We start from the raw sequence: 26409 nt of genomic DNA, 5'->3' as shown, positions 1-26409 counted from the left end.
CCGTTGCCATGGCAATGGTATATACACCGTCATCGTCACAATGCGTCTGCACCATTGTCTCAAGAATTCATGTCCTTATCAGGCTTTCATGCTAATGCACACCTAGAGCTTTTCATTATACAAGTAGTGTTTAAAAACTCCTTTTAAGTGAAAAGGACCCCTAATGTCCTCACCCAGGGTCTCTGATACACCTTTGTGAGCATCAGTTAAATCCCTTAAACTTAACAACTCCAATGAGCGTGTGGATTTTAGTTCTAGATACAAATCTGCTTGTTTATCTTGGGTATATGTTTATTATTTGTGACTGACTGCTGACTTCACAGCCTAATACATATATTCATGGGAACATAATTTAAACAGATCCCATTTAAGTCTGCTGTAAAGCTCTTTTCTAATCCCACACTGGACATACAATATTCACCTGCTCAGGGAAATAATGGTTATCTTGTGTCATAATGTAACTAATCTCGAAGACAAAAGAAAGTTGCATGAAATAAAAAGATTACGCTTTTTTCTTTAATCATGTTTCTCTTCCACTGCGAAAATGTATTAACTCTTCCCCCCCATTGATGAGTTATCTCGTCAATTAAGAGAAAACATTTGCATGAAAAACATGTCCCTGATGAGTTTTTATGTTAATGTGAACTTACTTACTGAAAAAAAAAACTGAAGCAAATTTTTTTTTACTAATTTTAAACTCTGTGTATGTTTTGATAATCATTCTGAATCTGAAATTATTTAAGCTTTTTGCTAAAAAAAAATATTTTTTAAGAAAAATACCCATATTTAAGAGATAATAAGCAGAGGAAAAATATATATAGGTTGAAACGTTTGTTCCAGTTTTGTTTGTTTGTTTATTGTTTGTTTGAAAGCAGAGAGTCTGTTTGTTTATATATTTGTATGTTTATATATTTTTAGAAGAAGATTTTCCTGGAAGGCATTTTGTGAAACCCATTAGAAAATGGGTTAAAGGGATAGTTCACCCAAAAATGAAAATTCTGTCATAATTTACTTACTCTCATGTTGTTACAAACCTGTATAAATTTCTTTGTTCTGATGAACATGAAGGAAGACATTTTGAGGAATGTTTGTAACCGATTATGAGCCCCATTCACTTCCATACTATGAAAAAAATACTATGGAAGTAAATAGGGGTTAATGAACAGTGCTTAAAATATTTTTCTTTCGTGTTAGTCAGAAATGTTTTTACAGGTTTGTAACAACATGAGGGTAAGTAAATTATCACAGAATTTTAATTTTTGGGTGAACTATCCCTTTAATTGCAACCAATGGTGTAAACAGCTCCCCCTAGTTAATGAAAGTGTCTCTTTGGTTGTATGTGGCACCACATAAACCTTTGGCATATAATATAACTGTCTATAACCCCTTTCACGCGTTTATTCCAGAAATTGCCACATTTTTCAGGGTGCCTTCTATGTTACAGCAAAAGACGTCCTGGAATTGATCCTGGGATCGCTCCCGTTATGGGGACCTAGTAGCATTGGCGAAACATTTCCGGAATCCATCCTGTTTGATTAAAAAGCATAGTAAGGACGTCTGCGTTATCGCAACAAGCAGTTATCATTTATTTCTTTGACACAGGGGTTTTAAATGCAAATCAACATTCATTAAAAATTTCTGTTAGCTGAAAAAATCAGAGATCATGAAGCCTGCCACCCGAGCTAAAGCTGAGATTGTTCCCCTCCTTCAGAAACATTTTCTGTGTATCTTCCATAATCTATGTGAAAAGGGCATATGAGACTCTGGCTAAAAGGGTGCAACATTAAGGAAACCACTGTGTGACATCACAGTGTCCTGATGACCTCCAGAAATAACACCGCTAAGTGTGACTGAGGCTTCAGTTTCCAATGTCATATGCCAAACGTCTCACTTCTTTAGATCAAAGTGAAAGTCTCATACTTGACACCTGAGCTTTTTAAATGACTCCAGCACTTCAATTTGACAAGTCAATCGCTCATGTCTAGAAGGTGCTGCATAATGCTTCAGGTAATGATATCAAAAACGTCAACCTGTTAACATTTAATGATGCCTCTGAACAGCACTCATGTGATTGAAACCACGCGTGTACCTAAAGTACACAAATTTAATATAAAATAATGAGACAAGTTATTCTTCCCCCCAGTGTTTCCGCAAGGGGCAAACAGTCTTATGCATACATAATTTATCTTGAAGGACAGCTACTCAAAGGGCTTCATATTGAAGAGGACAGCGTCAGAGAAGGACTCTTATTAAACTATTCATTGAGTGGGTGAGTGTTGCTTTCTGCACACCATGAACAGAAGGAAAATGAGCATTCACGTTGGATTCATAATATCATTGTGGGCATGAGAAACAACAACAATTTCATTGCTGTCAAGGAAAAACAACTGAGATATTAAAAAGAGATATTATTTGTGATTTTCCTTTAATAGAGAAAGCATAGAGATGTTTTGATGCAATCTGCTGGGGGTGCTTAATTTTAAGAGTGTTTGTATTATTAAAAAAAAATTGAGAGAGAGTGAAATGTGTGCACATCCAAAAAACAATTAGGGGCAGGTGCTCGATCACAAGAACTAAATAATAAAAGAACAAAAATGTGACACTGCTTATACTTCTCTCAATATTTATTAAAAGACAACGTTTCGACCGCACAGGTCTTCATCAGGTCAGACAAAACTTGTTCACAACACATTTCGTATGACCTGACGAAGACCTGTGTGGTCGAAAGGTTGTCTTTTAATAAATATTGAGGGCAGAATTATCAATGTGCTGATTTTTGTTCTTTCAGTGTTTTTATTATTATTCATGAACATTTCCAATTATTTTCCTTGTTCATAGAAAGGGAATGAGATGCTAAATTCTTAAGACATTTAATGACTGCATCTTATATTAGTACATTGGATATCAATAAGCACTTTAGACTAATTGTAATATAAGTTTCAGGAATGACTGCTAAAATTACATCCCATTTTGCAATCAACGCAGCAAGTGATCAAAGCAATTGCCCATTATGGGTACAGTTATAAATTTAAGTTCTTTATTATTGTAATAGTCTTTGGTGTCCAATTACATCTTGTACTTCTTACTTCTTCCCCTCTGCAGCTTTTGTTTGAAGTCAGCGCAGTATGATTGCATAGTGGATGTTTGTATTTTACGCATATGCAAGCGTAAGCGCACAATCGAATGCACAGCCGTTTGCATAGTTAATTTGACTTATACACGTGCGCTGAGGTTTGATGCATGCACATGGAACAATTTGCAATACCTTTCATTGCCTACATACTCCTGTACCAGCATTTGCGACCTACGCATACAATGTACATGGGGTTTCAAAAATCCACAGTGCGCGTGCACTCTTGTGATGGCCTAAATTGTGTCACACGCAATGTATGCGGACCCTCGCTTATAAAATGGACCATACTTCGGCCTTAAGAGAGCAGGGTCAATACCATGTTAATTATGGGTTAATAACAAAGGTGACCTGATGGCCAATGTGAGAGGCCTAGCAAAAGTTTTAATGCATCTTTTAGATTAGGGATGCACCGAAAGGAAAATTCTTGACCGAAGCCGAATAAATTGAAAAACTAAGCCGAATATCGAACATTTTTCTAATTTGTCATATTTATTTTAACAAATTTTCTCACCATTGCACAAGTTACATCAGAATGTCCTTTTTACTATATATAAATTTCTCTTTTTATATAAGCATGTTTGTCATTGCACTCTAAAAACAAACGGTGCTATATAGCACCAAAAGTGGTTCTTTGCTCGTAATCATAGAAGAACCGTTTTTAGTGCCATATAGCACCGGTAAAGCACCGGTGAAGCACCTGTGTAGAACCATATAGTGCTATGTAGAACCAAATGTGGTGCTATATGGCCCCTATATGGTTCTACACAGGTGCTTCACCGGTTCTTCACCGGTGCTATATGGCACTAAAAACGGTTCTTCTATGGTTACGATTCAAATCAACAGTTTTGGTGCTATATAGCACCGTTTGTTTTTTTAGAGTGTGTAGGACTTTACTAGTTTTAGGAAGTTTTTATTACATACTGCTGACGCTCTTTGTCGTTCTATGACATGAGATATGGAGCTAAAGTCTCTCGATCTCTGTGCTTGTGCCTTCAGCAGATACCCATGATCGCCACCGTGTCTTTCTCATATGTGGCATGGTGTTTAGGATGTCTTGATTTTAAGTGCTAAATGACTTGCAGTGCCGTATGTTTTCGCCTCCTTCTCAGACACTTTAAAATGCTTTTACCAATGTTTACTGCATTTGCGCGTCTCTCAATCTGTGCTGGTTACATTCGACTGTGTCATCAAAGACATTATTGTTCGGTTAAATTTATTCAGCCTTTTCGCCCGAATTTTTTTTTTTTTTTTTGCTATTTTCGGACAAATTATTTTGGTTGCCGAACATTCAGTGCATCTCTAATTAATATTGATTTTAAAAAGTAACCTGTGCTGAGTCTGTGCTGTGTCGTGAATAAGTCACAGTTTGTTTACGTTGCTAAGGGTGGTTGCTAAGGGTGATGCACAGTGTTACACAGAATAGTTGGTTGCAGCGATCATATTGGCCAATCAGAATCAAGGACTGGAACTGTTTTATAATTATAAATAACTGTAGTCACTGTAGTTAAAGCTTTTCATTAAAAGCATGTTTATGAAATTATAGCTGTTAAAGGCTTTAATTAAATGTATTAATAATATATTATAATGTTATTTTAAGAAAATGTAACATTTAATATACTATAAAAAAAAGTTCAGATACAAAACGGCACATTCGTCAAATACAAGATAATGAGATGCACTTAGAGTGTTTTGCATATGAGCTCTTCATATACTTCTTTCTGAAATGTTAACCCTCATGTGTTGTTGGGGATGTTTTCATCCACTACAGAGTTTTTTTTACTCTTAATTTGGCCGTAACTTTCTCTCTGTTTTAGCAAATTGAATGATTTTTGGTGACAAATCTTATATTTACATATATTTTAAGAAAATGCTTTGAAATTTTTTAAAAACTCAACGATATACCGTGGGCAAATTTACTACCCTTTCGTGTTGTTAGTGGATGAAAACATCCACTAAATTCAACGGCTGTAAAAATTTATCAGATGAATATTTTTTCCAAATTTTTTTTCATAAATCTGTTAATCAACCTCAGTACTGATCAAAACTACCAAATCTTCACAAAAATTCCATAATTTTAACCCTTTAATTGCCAAGTTTATAAGGTGTGTCACTGATTTGGGGAAAAAACACACACAAAATGACAGATTTTCAATATAAAAAGTGATTGTAAACTGGATTTTTGTTTACCTTTTTCAGAGTCTTGAACATGTCTAAGATTGGTAAAAACATTGGCTTTGAAAAAATTTTAGTTTTTGTGTAGCATCAGTTTTAATTTTTTTCTCCCTTATTTATTGTTATTGGCTGTTTTTGCCCCATTGACTTCCATTATAACCACATTTTTTGATTGCAGAGCTATGACACCTTTTTATCATGCATTTTTGAATGTTGGATTTTTTTCCTTTTGCTAAGAGGTCAAATTTGTAATTTTTACTGTTGATCACCATGTGGCACTATTAACCCTTTAGTAGCCCTGTGCAAAAACAAAGCTTAATTTCTGACTTGTACATTGAGTTATATGGAGTATAACTCCATAATAAAAGCATATTATTGTGTGTGTGCGTGTGTGTGTGTGTGTGTGTGTGTGTGTGTGTGTGTGTGTGTGTGTGTGTGTGTGTACCTGGTAATTATCACGTTGTGGGGACCAATTGTCCCCACAAAGATAGGAATACCAGTGTCTTTGTGACCTTGTGAGGACATTTTGAGGTCCCCATGAGGAAACAAGTTTATAAATCAAACAAAATGATGTTTCCTGAAAATGTGAAGTAGGAGAAGGGTTTTTGTGATGGTTGGGGTTAGGGAAATTTTCTGTAAAAATCTTCTCTGCATCGGATTTATGAACATCATTTATTATGAACACAAAAACAACTTCAAATAAATTGAACAATGAAGCAAGAGTAGAGGATGGATGGAGAACTAAACAATCAAACTAACTTTTAGTGTGTATGTGTGCCGGGGGTGTGTTCAGTATTTCCAGCAGGACTTGCAGCATATCACTTGGTGCTCTCTGCAAGTTTGTCCACCACAACAGATGCAAGTGCTGACATGTTTGTTCTTTGCACCAATTGCATGTTCCCCTCTTCACTCCTGAGCTGCTGGTGTCTGTGGATTTGTGTCTGGAGAGACAGCTGCAGGAGACTGAATCTCTCTCACCAGTGCAGTAGCAACTGGTGTGCGAGGGTGATGCTCTCTCCTCAATATTGCAGCAGAGATTTTCCCAGGTCTTCTAGGAAAGCCTTCTCCTAAACAGCTTTTCACCTCCCTCGTGCATAAGTTGCTGTCCCTCCAGACAAACTTGCAGAGAGCACCAAGTGATATGCTGCAAGTCCTGTTGGAATGACTAAACACTTATGTGTTCATAATAATGATGTTCATAAATCTAATGTCTAATGCAGAGAAGATTTTTACAGAATATCTTTTTTTCATGCACATACACACACATACGCACACATACGCACGCACACACACACACACACACACACACAAACACGCACACATACGCGCGCACACACACACGCACGCACGCACGCACGCACACACACACACACACAAATATGCTTTTATTATGGAGTTATACTCCATAAAACACAATGTACAAGCCAGAAATTAAGCTTTGTTTTTGCACAGGGCTACTAAAGGGTTAATAGTGCCACATGGTGATCAACAGTAAAAATTACTAATTTGACCTCTTAGCAAAAGGAAAAAACACCAACATTCAAAAATGCATGATAAAAAGATGTCATAGCTCTGCAATCAAAAAATGTGGTTATAATGGAAGTCAATGGGGCAAAAACAGCCACTAACAATAAATGAGGGAGAAAAAAATGTAAACTGATGCTACACAAAAACTAAAAATGCTTCAAAGCCAATGTTTTTACCAATCTTTGGCATGCCCAAGACTGTGAAAAAGGTTTAAAAAAATCTAGTTTACAATCACATTTTATATTGAAAATCGGTCATTTTGTGTGTGTTTTTTCCCCAAATCAGTGACACCACTTATAAACTTGGCAATTAAAGAGTTAAAATCATTGAATTTTTGTGAAGATTTGGTAGTTTTGATCAGTACTGAGGTTGATTAACAGATTTGTGTAAAAAAATTTGGAAAAAATATTCATCCGATACATTTTTATAGCCGTTGAATTTAGTGGATGTTTTCATCCACTAACAACACGAAAGGGTAGTAAATTTGAACAATGCACAAGGGTTAAATAATTTCAGTACTTTTTTACACTGAGGCCTGTTTGATGTACTACAGCTAATGTGTGTAACGTCAAAGTGTCTTGTACCCTCAGGAAATAGGTGGGGACAGATGAGGGCAATTCAGAAGGACACAGTTTAATTAATGTTCAACCTGCAAGCTCCAAAATCATGAAATACCACAAGGTATGTCAATAATTGTCACATATCGTGACAATAATTGCGCTGAAGATGATGCGAGACGGCAGAATCGAGTCGCGCATACGGACGATGAAATAAACAGAGCCAGATTCCATTACAGATAATCATGTCATTATCAGAATGGTCGACATATCAAAAAGGATGTGAGATTCACTCGCATTACTTTCTACTTCCTGGCAGGTTCAGATCGGCCTCAATGTCTCTTGAGCATAGCAGGTACTGAGCGCAAATGACAGTTTTGAAAAATAAAATCTCTTGATACTTTTGGGCACTGATGACATTAACCCACAGGTCTGAGCCACACGCTGATACTAGTATTGGAGATAAAATCTATAGTAATTTAGTTTTCTTGTTTTTGCTGTTTTTACTTGGCTGTTATTATGGAAGAGGTAGACATTATTGGGCAGTATATATATTTATTTATTTATTTATTTATTTATTTATTTATTTATTTATTTATTTATTTAGTTCAACTCTTCTTGTACCTAATAAAAATACCATTTATTTTTTAGAATGCCATTCGATGCTTAAAAGAATGAAGAATTTTAAATAGACAGCAAAGGGGAAATGTTTGTTTGGTTAGAATGGCCCAGTTTGCCCCTGCTGGTAAATGTCGAACTAGGTAACTAAGTTGTACCCCATAAGCATTTTTCTACATTGACAGCCATTTAAAAAGCTCTACATACTTTGTCAAAAATTGCATTCTGTTATGGTTGGTGTTTTTTTTAAAGTGACCAGTTTTTAAGAGGTTTTTTTATAAAAGTGTGATTTGGTTACCTCATTGCAGATCTAAGTTCCCACCGGTTAAGCTGTCTTTAGTATACACTCTAAAAAATGCTGGGTTATTGTCAACCCAGTACTGGGTCAAAAAGGGTTGAGTGCAGCTGTTCGGTTTAATTACCCCAAAAATGTTAATATTTGACACAACAATGGGTTAAAAAACAGCATTTTGCGTTGAAACAACCCAGCATATCTTAAATTACAACCCAACAGGCTGGTTTTGTCTCTTTTGACCTTGGGTTGAAAATAACCAAGCATTTATTAGAGTGTACATATTATGCATTTACGTATGTATCTGCACTGTAAAAATTCTTTGCTGCCTTAAATTTTTGTTGAATCAACTCAGCTTTACAAGTCATTTTAACTTACTATTATTTATCTTGACTAGAGATGAGTTGGTATAACTACAGATTAGTTGTTATAACTTACAAAATATAGTTAAAAAAGTCAACATAATTTTAAAAGTTGTAGCAACACATCTGTTGTTTATGTGACAATGCTTCTGGTGGATTCGTAAAATTCTTCAAAGTTTGTCTCATTTGTAAAACATTTTTGAAAAAACACCAATTACAAAGTCACACGGGCATCCCCTTCCTTAATGCAACAACTCACAGCACATGGGTGCAGAAAGAAAGAAAGAAAGAAAGAAAGAAAGAAAGAAAGAAAGAAAGAAAGAAAGATAAAGAGTGTCCATTGAGTGGGAGTGAGATGTGTTATTCATTAAGGTCTTTTCATGTCCTATCAGCCCACACAGCTGGAGATGCTGATCATGAACGGTGCCTCACATTTCAAGGTTTAGATTGATTGAACCCCAAGAGTGCTGTTGCATAGTTACTACAAAAAAACAGAGTACCTTCCTTTCAAGAGAACTATGAAAGTCTGTGCTTAAATTATTGTAAATAATATTGTAGAGATGTGTGTACATGAGAGAAAGCATCTTCTGACCTGTTGTGTGTTTTCATTGTTATAAAGGTGGCTGTGCTTGTGGGCAATCCGGTAAAGTTGTCGGAAAGCCGTAGGGTGCCTCATTATTATTTACTCCAGCACATGCATAGTGATTTGGCCTCAGGGTCTGCTAAAGACATCAACATTACAAATATACACATGACACTTCTCCGTATGAGTGACAACATCGATTAAAGCATTATTATTCTTTAACATTTTCAGTTGACCTTCACGTGTGCAAAAGAAAATAATGCATGCAAGTCACAATGCCATTAAGGGATTTCCCTGTTTATATGAAAGCTTAAAGAGGAACATCTAAACAGTAATGAGAGTGTATTGACAGGTGCATTGTGAGTCGCTCTGGCTCATTCAGAGAGACGTTTGGGATTTTTCCAAGCTCGGCTCATCTTTCAATCCGTGACATGGTGGATTTACTCTTCTGTTCGCCCACGCCCATCAATAACATTTACAGTGGTATTTAAATCTGCTTTTGAAGAGTTATCCCGCATTTTAAAGTTAAAGGCTAGGCTGTTATTTATAAGCCACTGATGAAAGAATTGAAAAACACAGCATTAATAAAATTGACATCTGTCAAGAGAGAAGGGCAGATAGAGTCAAGAAGATGGACTGGAGAGTCAAGACGAAGGCTTAACTACAACACAGTCACGGTTTAGAAAGATGCATGTGTGTGTTTGAGAAGAAAGAGACAATGCAAGTGGTTGCGTGAAGGGCTCGGTTAGTCAATGAGGGCTAATAGCTAGCACTTTCAGTCTGATTAGATTTACCCAGAAAGTCATTAGACTAGAAGCCGTGGCTCCAGGGTTGCCTCGCAACCTTTTACAAGAGGACATTAATTATACATGGCGGTCATTTGTCAAATTGATTTTAAAATCTGATGTTTTGTTTGCAATCTTGCCTTTTGATAAGTCTGAGTGCATATGGCATAGAAATGTTCACTAAAAGCATGCATAGAGTTATAGCCAACATTAAATGAAAACGACTTAACTCTAAAATTTTAAAGTATAATCAACTTGGATACACAAGTCATTTCACAATTCTATGTGTGGGCATGCGCGGGGAATGTGATTGGTCGAGCCTGGTCGAGTTTGAAAAAATAAAATGGCGGGCAGGAAACTTAGTAAAAATAAAGGTTTTTTTACACCTTTTAATTGCACATCCAGTGATAAATTACTATTTTAGTTTTTTTAAATATGTGACAAATATTTCAAACACAGCCGGTAGCTCACCAAGAGCAAGGTTGGATACACCTGGTGAATAGCATAACAGAAATAATTACATTTAATTAAGTTTAGTTTGCCAAGATGACTTTTGCTTCAATATTTTCTGTCCACAGTGGGCTTCTGAAAAGTGCAGGGTAATTTTTAAAGCAAGCATTTAGTGAAGCGTATCCATGCTAGAGTTTAATACAACTTATGAAATAGACTCTGTGGGCCACTTTGACACGCAGTCCTTATTTCTCTGACGTTTATCCACTGCTTTATGGATCAGTGGTCATTTCTCTTGAAGCCGAAATTTAATGGGATTGGCTTAATTCCCAAGGTCCCTAAAAACGTTCTAGGTTGTACAACTAAAATTTTCAACGGGCAGTCAATAAAGTCTCGGATGATCAACACTGTGAAGATAAACCCAGATCTGACACCAGGGCGGCTCTGTGTTGCCACTGCCAATCAACATCAAAAGATTAATTTAAGTTGCAGAGAGCCAAGATTTATCCCGGATAAATCGATAAATTTACAAAGTTTGCTAATGTTTCTTACTTTAATGGATATTGTAATTCAAATTTCAGAACTATGAGATTCATTTTTAATTCACTTTGACTGCTAAACTTGGATTACCAAGCTATTTGGGATCCAAATATTCCTACAAATATATATCCAATATCCCTCAAATCAAGTTTTATCAGTATCCTTCAATTTTTACTTATTGTTCACTGGCACTCTGCCTGAATTAATATTATTCTCTCTTCATCTCAATCTTTATGAAGGAAACCTATAATAAATGTATGTCCAAAGTCACTGTCTGCAATGACACTACTTTTTAGGGTCACCTCCCCTCCTTGTTGTTACTCCATGCGCCATGTGCCAAAAAATTCCTAAAGCTCTCTAGTAGATCATCCGATTTGGTAAATAATAAAGTTATAGTATTACACAGAGTGACCAATCCTCTTTTCCCTGTCTGTCATAATGACAGGAATTAATTACATACTTTAGAAATATCTGTGCGGTGCATCCTTGTGATGCTGAACAGCAAACTGTCCCACTTCAAGGTACATCAGACTCGATAATGTACAAAGTGGCCGATCGATATAGCCTGGCAGCTCTTCTCTTTGCGGTGTCCGTAATGTGATGTCTACTCAATCAATAACCATGCTTGGTTGACAGACAGGAAGCTGTGGCCCAGATCATTTTTCTGGCATGCAGTGTAGTTGATGGCCAACCACAGTGCATCGGGTGAAATGGGAAATTGCAAAGTTGTCCCGAGTGACCCGAAAGGGATAAAAGGAAGTTAGAGACCTAGTGGCAGAACACCTTCATAAAGATGGAGAAATGAGGTGACAGGTGACAAAAACCTTGAGTCATGTAGCAAATATGTGCTGCCTACTTCTGTGGGAAACAATTTTGCGTTTAAAAGACATCTATTAGCCATCTTAACACAGCCTAGACGTCTTGGCTGAAAAAAGAAAAAATTTTGGTTCTGTCAGTGAAATTTTAATATTCGTCTTACTGTTGCCCAAAAATAAATGAAATCAATATTTACAGTAAATGAAACCAAACACCTTGTTATCACTGTTGTTACTTACATGATGGAATATCATGCAACTCTCAAATAATTTTGAAACGACATGTAACCATATTCAAGTTTATTTTGACTAGAAGTGGGTTACTCATAGCCAGACTATATCTGGTCACTGTAAAAAAATAAAGGATTTGTTGGTTCAACTTAAAAAAGTTAATGTTGGTGCTGACTTAAAATTTTAAGGCAGCACAAACACAAATTTTTCATTTGAACAAATCAAATCTTTTTACAGTGTTAACTTAGACGGTGAAATGACGTTGGCAATTGCTTGCTGGATTATCTCTTCAGATTCTCAGAGCTTTTGTTACATGGTATTAAAATCCATCTGGAGTGATCGAACAAGGAAACAGGATAGGTAAGATAAATCACTGTTTACTGTTGGTAGCACAAACATGTTTTTTGTAACTATTTGTGATCAGATTTTAAGGGGAAGATGTTTCATTTTGTGTCTTAATCATCACACAAAGAAGCAAAGCAAAAAAAGTAGATAAGTATTTCATATACATGTTATTTTATTAAAGTAGATTTCGTCGGACACACACGCTACACACCTGGCCTTAAGTTAACTTCCAGTCTGTGTTTGTTTATCGGTCTGGCTAGTGGCTAAACTCAACGCTGGAACAAATAGACTATCTTGTCGAAAATAAAAATTTTGGTTTCCTTAAGACGAGGGAAAACGGAGAGCATGGATGAAGAGAGGTTTGGCCGCCAGGCAAGAATTAAAGGATCTAAAGATAACATTGTATAGATTAATTTTACACACTATACACTTTAGCTATGATATGATCTAAGGCAGGGGTTCCCAAACTTTTTTTCCTGCGCACCCCCTTCTATGTCCCAACCGGGTTGGCGCACCCCAATCCCCATTTAAAAAAAAATCCAAAAAAGCTTTGTTTTCTCACCATAAATACTCATGTTTAATCATGCGCAAATAACCAAGGGCCGGTTTCACTAGCCGGACGTTAAGAAGTTGGGTGTAATAGTCCTACGTCGGGCTTAGCTACGTCCAACATTGTGAAAAATATTTACGCCTATTACGCTCAGCGTAGATGATGCACGCCCCCGTGTATGCGTTTAACCACTGTGATATTTAGACACCATTCGAGTTTACTATGGTAAAAAACGTACACTTACTGCCGTCACCTAATAGATGACATATGAGAGGTTTCCTCATGTTTACCAGTGCGTCACGTGCAGACCCATCAAACACATTAACGAAAGCCTTTACTGTTCGCACAAAAGGTGTATAATAGTTTGCAGATTCATTATAACAGCTCAAGTTTCAAACAAAATTAAATGAAAGCTTTTAATAAGTTCTCTACAGTAAGTATTTATGTATTTTATTATATAATTCATTGGCGGTCTCTTTACCATGCATGAAAACACATTGCTCGCGTATCCTGTGCCCATGTCTCGTCACATTTCATTATTTCTATTTTTGCCATAAAAAAGTCTCTCTCTCTTGGTCCCTCTCCTCCTTCGTGACTAACAACTTTATCATAAGACGTCCCACATGACAGTTTCCCTGATTTCAGTCAGTTAAGCATATTTATAATATATATGGAATGAATGAAACGAGTTGGCACGCATATAGCGGCTGCAGTGCATAACAGAAGAGCAGTGCGTAGAAAAAGACAGCAGCTGTCTTCTACGTTTCTATCAAAAACTAATAAATTATAGTTTTTTATTTACAATAAAAGCGATTACAAAGGAAATGTTTACTGTTCATTTTTTTATTTATTTATTGTATGGAAAAATCCCACTTAAAGAAACAGACCGCCATTACATTTTTTCTCTCGCGCACCCCCTGGTGGCAGCTCGCGTACCCCTGGGGGTGCGCGTACCACACTTTGGGAATCCCTGATCTAAGGTAATTTACGTGTTATTTATTTTGCTTGTCATCAGAAATAATATACTCTAGAGCAGGGGTCTCCAACCTTTTTGTGAGCAAGGACTACCACAATAGATAAAACAATCTGGAGGGCTACTTTTTGATATAGCCTATTCAAAACTTTTTTGTTTTACTTGTTGATTTTATTTTATTTTATTTTACTTGTAAAATTTAGACTATTAATAGAATGTGCTTTGGCGGGCACCTCACAGACTCTGTACTCCCGCGGGCACCATCTTGAAAACCACTGCTTTAGAGAGACGATGCTGTTATTGATTATTTGGAGAAGTCTACCAGAAATTAAGTTTGGGCACAAAAGCCGTTTGTTCACGTCATTGCTACTGAAACCATCTATTAAGTGAAATTCATGATTTTCTTCAATGCATGGTTACATCAGACAAACTACATAAATTCCATGAAGTTTTGTGCATGCAGTTTTTGATCAGGTTATTTTAAACCTTGTTTTAGCTCAATGGGTGAACTGATTAGGCTGTGATAAGGAAAAATCAGCATTTACAATACAAACACATACTGTAGTGGTTGCTTTTGTTTTCTGTACATGGACATGAAGATTTAGATTAAGAAAGTCATTTGTTCCGCTTATTTTCTCAAAGCTACTGTAGATGTGACAAAAGCCCCCCGAGCTTGTAAATGGAGTCAGCAAGATTTATGTTCACATGAGTGGAGGTGGAAGTGGAATTACTTGAATTTATTTGCACACCTCATTCACATTCCGATGACATAAACCGGTCTGAGACGCATCAGCCTTCCTGGGAATATTTTCAAGAGCTCTGCTAATTATTTTCTGAAGTGTCAAGCGAGTGTTTTCATCTCCGCTCTTCGTGCTCTTTCTTGCAATGTTGTTGCACCAAAAATTGAAATCCCAAAGGCCATGCATCACATTTATTGATTTATTGAAAGCTGCGGGTTAATGTTTGTTTTTATAATAGACGAGAGGACTGAAGGCGTTGTAGTTCCTTCAAGGCAATGTTATTAACGGAATGGCTCTTCAATAGGAACCTGTTGTGTTTCTACTCTACCAAGCCACGGAGAAGACTGCAAATCGTAACTTATATTCTTAACAACTACAACTTTCATTTTGGTTAATCTAGGACACCTTTCAAGAATTTATGGAAATAAGGTCCAACCTTTTGGGGTGTGTCACATGACACCAATCTGTATTGGGTTGACTGCTGGTGTGTGAATTCAACTGTGGCCCCAAAGATGTACAGGAGTTAGAAGATTGAAGCATGTGATTGATAAATGAGCATGAGTGAGGGATTAAATGTCCACTGTGTAGATTTTTAGCTGCATTTAGCGATGAGACTGTGAATTGCATCCAACGGCTCAGTCCACAGCTCACCCCTTACTTTCAAAACGCATAGAGAAGCTACGGTAGCCGCCACAGGACAAACATGTTATCGTCTGAGACAACGTAGTGACAAAACGCTCTGTTGAACAGTTTGTCTGTGAAGGGCTACCGTAGAAACATGGCGGCATGAAATGCAACTTCCATGTAAGGGGACCGACAGTGTATGTAGATAAAAACGGCTCATTCTAAGGTAATAAAAGCAATACAGTTCATTTTGTAAGGTGACTGATAATATAGTTTTGTATATTATATTGCATTTCTGTCAAGAGATCCTTCTGAAATTTACACATTGCACCTTTAAATCATGACTTTTGCAGCTATATGAATTTCCCACCCTTTTTTGTGTACAACCAAACATAGTGCAGATAGAGGGATTTTTGCCAATTCTGTAATACGGTTGAGGATTTAACTTGTTTGACCGGGTAGAGGTGATGGGAAATCACACTGTGTCCTCAGAACATCGTGGCTTTACACTTTTTCAGAAAATCCATGCCTGACTGATGGCACATGCTGCTAATAGGTTTTCACTGAGTAGTTGTCATTATAAAACTTCCTGAACCACAAGCCCTCTTTCTGTACAAAAAGGAGGAAGCTATTGTGGACTGAGATCAAATGCATTAGCTCGTTTCATAGCCCATACTTTAGTGTTGAGCGTGATTTATATTATGGTTTAACCATGTGTGCGGTCTGGTTGTAACAGTAGATGGATATGGTAGTTTAAATGAGTGGGCACTTAAGCCTCACCCTTTATGACATCATAATCAGTTGACATAGTGCTACGAAAGGCACAGCAGAAAGTGCTTTGATTGGTCAAGTGAGGTCATTGTAACGTAACAGAAATTTTAATTAAATTAAGTTTAACATAGAATCAATACTGACTTTCACTTTCTCCACTTTTCTTATTGTATTTTGGGGGGACTCAGCCCTACCTCGTAAACAGCTTTTCCTTTCAGATGATGTCACCAAGCACCTCTCAGTTTTTTAACCCCTCCCCTCTTTTTTAACACTTGCCATGCAGAGGCCACTTTTCACATTTCAACCAATTAATGGATACAATTATAAATGTTTTATCCTTTTACTCGGGAGAAAAGGTTAGACCGATGAAATGATAACTGAGTGGGCACTTGCATTAGTGACCTGATGGAAACAATTTAATCTTGATAGAGATGAAAGAGAAGTTGCTGGCTTTTCTCTAATGTGCCATGGTCAAGTTACGTCCACCCGCTAACAATGATTGAAATCCTTCACTCATAATAAAAGTCAATCTGTATCTCATTTATAAAGCTGCAAGACCTGCCACAGAGCATTTAACTCATTAGCCCTAATATTACTGGAGATCATTTCTCAACCACCATCAGAATAATAGTCACCTTTCATTGACTGCTATTAAATGAATAGTTCGTCCAAATATAAAAATTCCTCTCATAATGTACTCACCCTCATGTTATCCTACTCAGTAAAAAATATCAACATATATGTTTACGTTACTTTAACTTAACAAATTAAGTTAAACAACTTCAACTTGCTTTTATAAGTTATGTAAACTTATCACAAGTCAAAACTTAAAATACACACTAAAAAATATTGGGTTGCTTTTAACCCCCGGCCGGGTAACTATAGGACAGAACACATTTCTGGGTTAAAGTGACCGAATAATGGGTTGTTTTAACCCAACTGCTGGGTTGTTTCAACATGGTTGATTAACATTAACCCAGCAGTTGGGTTAAAACAACCCATTAGCAGTGGCGTGCCGTGGGGTTTCAGTCAGGCCTTCAGTAAGCATGTAAACCCCATACATACTCATCTGTTACAGCTAACGCACCCATATGCAAATAATGCGCATATTCGGCCGCACATACAGGCACTCAGCAACATGACAGCTGATCAACAATTAGCCTAAAACAGTATGCTAGATAAGGGTGGGTTGAACTCAGACTAAATTTCACTGCATGTATCAATACATGTAATCCCCCTATGCACACTGTGTGCATAGTGTCACATCCACAGGCTACAGGCTACTATTAGTGCAACCTGAACCACTCAGGGCTCACTCACATTATCCAAACCAAACCAAACCAAGCCCCAGCGCGATTGTCACCCCTCCCTACTCCCCCAGATGCACGCACTCACACTGTACTTCTTATCGATCCGAGTCCGGGCGCGCTTTCGTCATTAAGATGCGATTGTTTTGAAAAAAGCAGGAAGTAAAGCGCTCTCTTAACACTGGAACCCACCGTAATGATAAGTCTGTGTTTTTTATTCTGAGTCATTTGGTGCGCGATTACAGACAGCCCTCTCACATGTCATCATATTGCTTAGTTGATCTGTCACGTGTATAGCTCGGACATTCACGTTACCCCGCTGCTCGCAGCAAAAGGTTTTTACGGAGGTAGATGAACGTGAGTGGTCGCGCAACTGACGTCTTCACCTTTTGAATAGCGCTCAGGCGCGATTGCGCTCACACCACAGCCTTCCGCGCCTGAGCCCAAGTGAACCGCGCTCCGGCCCACCTCTGCAACCCGGCCGCGGCGCGAATAAACAATCCGTGCCCGGGCACGGATCAGAGTGATCACACTAGTCAAACAAACCAGGCTTTGGGGGTCAAACGCGCCCGAGCGCGGTTTGGTTTGGATAGTGTGAGTGCGCCCTCAATAACAATGTGCATAAGCCCTTAATAATGCTTATTATCAGATACAAACCACAATCTGCATGATACAATACTCGACAAGTAGTAAAGCACTCACCCGTTACTTTTCAGTCACATACCCGAGGACATGAGAGCTGCGCTGTGTTACTGAAGTCAGTCGTCTCATCCACCATAACTGCCACGAAATTTGTTTGTTCAATTTCTTCTTTGATGTGATCATTTTACACTTCTGCCACTGCATTTATTATATCGTTTTGATTTTTTTCTGACGGTCCTGTAAAAACTGTGGCCGTGGCAAGATGATGTCGCAAGTCAGCATCATGCTCCGCTATAGCGTTAACAATTCCAAGCAATTACCCCTGTTTAGCGAACCTTCATCGTGTCTTCTGATAATTCTCGCCGTCCCAAAAAGAGAACATAGTCACTCACTAAGACGCTTCAGAATGTCCCGGTTCTTTCTGACCCTTTCATTGTGGATGCTGATCTCCCGTTTTCTCTACTCGTTAAGTACCAAAAGTTTTTAAATGCACGACTGACATTATTATGGCGCTCGGAGCCTTGGTGTTTAAGAGCTGCCTTCGTGAAGTTGTTCAGACTGTCAAAGCCAGAATCATTCCATGTCCCTTTACTCGTATTAAAAAGTAAAAACGGCCAACAAAATAACTTCTTGTGCTGGGGCAACAAGATCGCGTGTATCTGCAACAGCGGGTGTCATTTTCTTTAACAATAACAGAATTTCCCGCTTCCGTTGGAAATTGACGACAGACGTTAGGGGTAGCACTGGGCACGTCGCTAGACCCGGAGGACGTGCTGTCAATAAACGTCAAAATTTGATTGGTTGATGTTTCTGTCACTAATGATTGTAACAAATCAGATGTGTTGTCCTTCAACACCATAGATATATCTATGCTTCAAAACAAGCCTAGCAGTATCTGTAGAGCTGGCCCCAGCTGAATAAGCTGATTTTTATGTGAATTTTTGAGGGTACTCCGGTTCAACCTTAACAAAACTAACGAATTTTGCGGACATTACACCAATGAAAAAAAATAAATAGCATACTAAAGAAAAACATTTAACACTTTAAAAAATATATAAATATTATTTTTATAGGGCCAGCAGAGAAGGCCCTGCTGGTCCTGACGGCCCACCACTGCCCATTAGTTTGTTTAACTTAATTTGTTAAGTTAAAGTAATGTAAACATATAAATATGTTCTGTCCACCCAGCCCTGGGTTAAATATTTTTTAGAGTGTAGTAGTAGGTTGAATTGACTTGCATAACCAAGTTGTTTTAACTTTATGCTGCGTTGTTTTATGTTGGTTATGATACCCAATGGTTGCATAACAAAAACCCAACACTGGGTTATTTTTAAACCAGCATGGGGTCACCAGCGGTGTGTTCTGTCCAATATTTACCCATTATGGGTCAAAAATAACCAAGCCGTTTTTAAAGTGTATACATTTGGGATGGGATGAGGGTTAGTTACTTATAAGAAAATTTTCATATTTGGGTGAAATACTCCTTTAAGAATCCTAGAGATTAATTAAAGATCTATCAGTTATTGTTTTGTGTTAAAATAGGTTTAATTTTACCTGAATCATTTATAAGAGCATTACATATCAATACAATAAATTATTCATATCACTTAATGCTTATACATTTTTATTCTTATCCAAATATAGCAGTTTTACATAACTTATATAATAATATTTTTTAATGTAGTGCAGAGGATTTAGGTATAGCAAGTGAGTGTTGGTTGCACAGAAAAATGATCTCAGAAAACGGATATTGTGCAGATCTGTGCAGTGCACTCCCTTATACAATAAATCATGGCGCACCACAGGAAATTGAGCATTAGCATGTGGTATTACAAAGACCAAGAATCAATACTCGTAACGGAAAATACATCAAACATTTTACAATCAGAATCAGTTTTATAATTATCCAAAATGAGCCTGAAATCATCGCAGATAATGAGTCTAGAATTACAATACTAGCCAACATCTTTGAGTGTACTTTGTTTCCAAATCTTCACAAACTTGCAACGCATCTAAAGATTGACATTACAAGGAAATAGACCAGCAACATTAAAGCACTATGTCAGGCCCATAACCATGTGACAAATTACATAACTATATCTCAATGTAACCGCTAACCAGTATACAAAACACAATCATTTAAGAACAAAGAATGTTCACTGTCTCTAAAAAAAGACATAAAGCAAAGCAATGACATAACACAGCTTTGAGAAAGGTGGTTAGTATGCAATGAGAGATATGTGTGATGGGATAGCTGTTGTCTTCAGACAGCTCTGATTGGAAAAGATCTGCCTGTAAATGGACTTCAGTAAATGAATAAGTGGGTGGATCACACATAAAAGCCCTTCTTGCCCATCCTCACCATCTGCAGGCAGAAAGCACTCTCTTCATTGATGTTCATGTTTGATATTCACACCTTATACTTATTCATTAAGGTCCCCTTCAACACAGGTAATCAAAGGAGATGGGTTGCTATTTTTATACAATGCTCTCTGTGTTTTTGGCACTATCTACGGTGCACAAACGTGAAGTGTCCAAGTTCTGTTACAAAATGTATTTCAGGGTAAACACGCTGTGAGATGTTTCAGGTTTATGTTGTTTTGTTTACGGCAGGTATTAGTCATGTTAAACAAAACTATATTTACTTATAAGAATGTATACAGATACCAAATGCAACACACACCTCTATGTTTACACTACAACGATTGTACTCAAACATAAAAGTTTTTCCTTTGCGTTTGTGAAAAATTTCCGATCCAAAACTTCATCGCTTGACTTCATCATTTTCACAGATTTGCGTTTTTATCGTCTACATGGAAAGGATACAGACATTGGGTCTCATTCACTAATGCGTATCTTTTTCGGAATTATACCTGATTTATATGCACACTTGAACTTCTCACGAAACTTTCCGCCTAATTCACAACACGTGCGTACGCACATGAATTTGTTTTTACATTATTGAATTTGAAGGAGTGTTCTACATGAGCTGCTGTGTAAGGGCTTTCCGCAGCACTGGTCCACAGAAAATTTTAGAGCAGTTTGTCATAGAACTAAAAGAGCTCGAAAAAAATCCATGATCATATTTATTTTTGGTAAAGTTACGTTTTGCTTTGCACTTTTTTTGGGGGGAAGTTTTGCCGTCGCTGGAGGAAGCCAGTGCTGTCCACCGACCGGAGTAACATTAAGTATTGGATGTGTGAACAAATATGACATTTAATTAATATGAAAAAGACGCACATCTGTATCTAAAAAAAAATAGACAGTAGATCAAGTGATTGATGTTTGGGCTTCCCATACATTTACATGAGGTTTACATTAGGCATTTCATATAGAGATTTAAAAGGTGAGGAAGGAAAGTGTGAAGATTTGTCATTATGTGCATCTTATTTGTATTTGTAGAAAGAAAAGGCTATAATAATGTATAATATAATGTATACCAGTGGTTCTCAAACTTTTTCAGCATGCGGCCCCCTTTGTGTACGGAGCATTCCTTCGCGGCCCCCCCAAAGAAAATTATACAAAGTAGTGCTGCCTAATTTTTTTTTTAGGTCTAATTTAACAGAATTCATGATAAATTATGTATTTTATAAAATGTCATAAAACTGGGGCCCCCTTGGCACCATCTCGCAGCCCCCCTGGGGGCCCGGACCCCAGTTTGAGAACCACTGATGTATACAATAATAATATAGAACATGTATAATATATAATACAGAAAATATTATAGTATCAAATATAATCTTGTAAATTTTATATTAACATTATTATAAAAAATTATGTGTATGTGATTATTGAGTATGAATGGTTTTACGGTTTCTTGAATTTTTGCGTACATTTAGAAGAAATTTTGATCCGAAAGTTTTTGTTGAAAAAATAAGGGACCACTTTTTCTCAGTTTTGCTAAATATACTATTTATAAATATTTGTTTATCTGTCAACGACAATTGGGCCAAATTCCTAATAAAAAGTTTTATATGCACTTATTTGCAGAAAACTGAAAGCGGACAAACTAATAAAAGATGTAATGTTTTTTAGATATTCAATAAAAAACAAGTTTATATTAATTTTTAAACACAATGCTAATATTTTTCCATTTTAGGAACAATTCAAAAATGAATATTTGATGGAATAACCCTGCTTTTAAATCACATCTATCATGCTCTCAGTCTTTTACATTGCTGTTGGGTGACTTTGTCACTCCTGAGGTTTGCTTTTATTGGAATTTAACAGACACTGGACTAAAATGGTCACAAAGCATGTCGATATGATGATTAAAGAAAAAAACTGGAGTGGTCTCTTAATTTTTAATCATTGCTGTATTTATATTTTAGTTATTACATAATAAAAAAATTTGTGTTGTACTTATGCATATTTGTGTTTTCATATTCATTCATCCTTTTTTGGCAGTGCAAAGACCTAAATCTTTTTTTTTTTATCAGATTAAGAGCCCTGATCTTGGGTCAGTTTTGGTTTTCATAGATTCAAGAGTTTAATAAGCTTGACCGGACCATTTGATCTCAAGCTAAACTCTGCAGTCTAAACCTTTGTGCCTTCGACAAACATTCAGAAGAAACTCAATATTTCACTTGAACCCCCTACACATCTTTTAGTGCTTTTGAAATGACTCATTTTGATGATGTATTGGCTAATATCTAGACATTATCATGTCAGACTGTTTTTAAACTTCTTGGTACCAAGAGTAAAAAGGCAAATAAATCCTAAAAATGAAAACAAATCAATTTATCAAAGATTCAAGAGTTAAATAAGTTAAATAAGCTTGACCGGACCATTTGATCTCAAGCTAAACTAGCAGTCTAAACCTTTGTGCCTTCGACAAACATTCAGAAGAAACTCAATATTTCACTTGAACCCCCTACACATCTTTTAGTGCTTTTGAAATGACTCTTGATGATGTATTGGCTAATATCTAGAAATTATCATGTCAGACTGTTTTTAAACTTCTTGGTACCAAGAGTATATAAATAAAAGGCAAATAAATCCTAAAAATGAAAACAAATCAATTGTAAAAGAAAAATTTGATTAAAAGAAAAAAAACAGAAAAGCTTTAGGATTTATGCTGTTGTTGTTTAAAAGAGAACATCATTCATGTTTTAAGACAGTAACTTTGTTTCAAGTTTTGAACTTGGATGTTTTTGTACATCTTGCAATGATGCAAAAATTTTAAGGAGCAGTAAAAACACAATGACTGATGTTATTCTTCTTTCTTTATCTTGCAGATCTTGGCCATCATATCAATTCTGTTCATCGTTCTTTCAACAGTTGCACTCTCCCTCAACACATTGCCTGAACTCCAAGTCATAGATGAATTTCAACAAGCCAATGACAATCCTCAACTCGCTCACGTTGAAGCCGTGTGTATCGCATGGTTTACAATGGAGTACCTCCTGCGCTTCCTGTCCTCGCCGAACAAGTGGAAATTTTTCAAAGGGCCGCTGAACGTCATTGACTTGTTAGCTATATTACCCTACTATGTCACGATTTTTCTGACCGAATCAAACAAAAGTGTGCTACAGTTTCAAAACGTGAGACGGGTGGTGCAGATATTCCGTATCATGAGAATATTAAGGATTTTAAAACTGGCCAGACATTCGACTGGACTTCAATCCCTCGGATTTACCCTCAGGCGCAGTTACAATGAGCTTGGCCTACTCATATTATTCTTAGCCATGGGAATTATGATATTCTCCAGCCTGGTGTTCTTTGCGGAAAAAGATGAGGATGCTACAAAATTTACCAGCATCCCAGCTTCGTTTTGGTGGGCTACGATTACCATGACAACTGTGGGCTATGGAGATATCTATCCACAGACTTTACTTGGTAAAATAGTTGGTGGACTTTGCTGCATTGCTGGTGTGCTGGTCATTGCCTTACCCATCCCTATTATCGTGAACAACTTTTCGGAATTCTACAAGGAGCAGAAACGACAGGAGAAAGCCATCAAGAGAAGAGAGGCCTTAGAACGAGCCAAGAGGAACGGCAGTATTGTCTCTATGAATCTGAAAGATGCCTTCGCTCGGAGTATGGAGCTAATGGACGTCGTAGTAGACAAAAGTGACGAGAAAGGGCCGATGGATAACCACCTCTCTCCGAACAGGTGGGGTTTTCCCAAACGTACATCTTCAGATGCCAGCCTGAGGTCGTTTGACAAGAAGGAGTATGTCAGAACGCCGAGTCCCAAGCGCCTGAATGCTCAGGAACTGGAGGAAATGTATAACCAGATGACAAAGACACAGTCCTTCTCTGATCTCAGCACAAACGCCGCCTCACAAACTGCAGCTGTGTCAAAACAAGAGGTGGAACTGGAGATGAAAGATGTCCCATCCGTCACTGAGGGACAACCCAAGGAAAGAACCATCACCGATGTGAGAAGCATATCAAGCGTCGACAGCTTTGCAAGCTGCACCGCTGAATTTGGACACGGTGAGAAGGCATCCAACCCCTCTTGTCCAGCCGAGCAGGTTCAGCAAAGGCAACCTAAAGCATCTCCACGGCTTCATCTCGGCCATCTGACACCTTCTGACACTTCCTGTGCAGACGAGAATGAAGAAGCAACTCAAGAGAATTTCACAGAGACGGTGGAGAACATCAAAAGCTCCATTCGTGGCACAAATCCAGTAAAAACAAAAGGCCTCAAAGTCAACTTCATAGAAACACCAGACGATGGTCCTCTGACACCACCCCACACCTCTTCTCCACAGGACATCAATAATAGTCTTTTGGAGGATGACTCCCCAGAAGGAGAGTGCTCTCCTCTTTGTTCGGATTCAGAGCCACTACCTAGTTTCACAAACAAAGGCGTAGTACTTTCTCCAAGGAGGCATGCCGGTCAATACCATCCGCAGGAGGCAGAACTACTTTTGGGGGAGCATGAGTACCATGGGAACCTTAAGGAAGTGGCTACCGCAGTCATCTCTACACCCAAACGTACAGCGCACAACTGTACCCAGGGTGTAGTGGGCGATAACGGGGAGGAGATACCGGACACTAACCAAAGTGAACACAAGGTGGAAAACCACATGTTTGCACCCGAGATCCGTCTAATGCCAGGGGATGGCAACCTCTCACCATCCTGCGAAACCGGCATGTGACTGTGGGCTCGGGTTGGGAGAGAAGCTACAAAATTATACACTGGAGAAGACAAGTGCACAGAGATGCGGTCCGAAAGATATTTCTGCATGGCATGAAAAGTTCCTTGTAATTTTGTCATTGTCCATAGACTGCAGTTCTTGCAGACGAAGCCTGGAGGATGCGGGTGCAAACGAGAGACATGTTTAGAATGTATTTACCCAATGATGAGGACATTGTTGACCTACCTGTACATTGTACCTTTTCACCTAATTCATTTTATAGAGACATACACAAATGTAGAGGGACAGATCTTCAGAAGCATGCATATTAACAAAGCTGTTTTATGGTGCTTAGTTTGCTCAGAGCACTCCACAGTAAATACAGAGACTACAGCAATGACAATGCACATAGCCACAGGGGGCATAGTAGATGTCAAAAGGGGTTCGTTTTGTTTGTTTGTTTTTATTTCATTTTTAATGATGAGGGGATTTTTCATCAAAGACTGTGAAAAGTGAGCTGCAAAGTAGCGACGTATTGAAACATATCATGACTTTCTGTAGAAATGCAATGGGTACCTAATTCAGATGTGTTTGTGTTAAGGTTTAGGAATGGCCTTTGATGTCACTACAATTTTTTGCGTTTATTTTTTTTACTCCAATTAGCACCATTAATGAAACTGTTAGATTTAATGACCAGAGGTTCATAATTCATGTTGATGGATCGCACCACATTTTCCTTGATAGAAAGTTAAATATGCACCTGTAGTTGCCAAATAAATAACAAATGAGATTAGCACATTTCTAATTCTATAAAATAGTTAGTAAGTAAATGTGCATTATATTATTATATACTATAAGTCTATTGAATTTGCAATAGTCATGCCTAGTTTAATGGCCTGCTTTAAATTGATATCATTCAAAAAGATTGGTACCACAGGTATGTCTTAACTTATATTTTAAGCTCAAATATACAATAGCACAAGAAATTAAACAATTAGTGTACTTCGAATAGTAATTTGACCATAAGGTAAGTAGTTCTGGTCATTAATACTTACAAACATTGTTCATGTTTCCTTTTTAAGGGACACTCCACTTTTTTTGAAAATATGCTCATTTTCCAGCTCCCCTAGAGTTAAACTTTTGATTCTTACTGTTTTGGAATCCATTCTGCTGGTCTCAGGGTCTCAGGGTTAGCACTTTTAGCATAGCTTAGCACAATCCATTAAATCTGATTAGACCATTAGCTTCGCGCAAAAAAATAACCAAAGAGTTTTGATATATTTTCTGTTTAAAACTTGACTCTT

General features: G+C 37.5%; 1 protein-coding gene across 1 annotated transcript in view; it reads left to right on the top strand.

Annotated features, from left to right (window-relative positions):
• Positions 1 to 26229, top strand: part of kcnb2b (potassium voltage-gated channel subfamily B member 2b) — a 120204-nt gene extending 93975 nt beyond the window's left edge. The window contains exon 3 of the mRNA XM_065294951.1: positions 23255 to 26229. Within this exon, the coding sequence (XP_065151023.1) occupies positions 23255 to 25126 (1872 nt within the window). The 3' untranslated portion in view covers positions 25127 to 26229. The remainder of the gene's footprint in view (positions 1 to 23254) is intronic.
• Positions 26230 to 26409: the final 180 nt, after the last annotated feature.

This window comes from Paramisgurnus dabryanus, chromosome 22 (genome assembly GCF_030506205.2).
Source record: "Paramisgurnus dabryanus chromosome 22, PD_genome_1.1, whole genome shotgun sequence".
NCBI lineage: Eukaryota > Metazoa > Chordata > Actinopteri > Cypriniformes > Cobitidae > Paramisgurnus > Paramisgurnus dabryanus.
The sequence above is the reverse complement of the archived record's forward strand: the minus strand, read 5'-3'. Positions and strand labels throughout refer to the sequence as shown.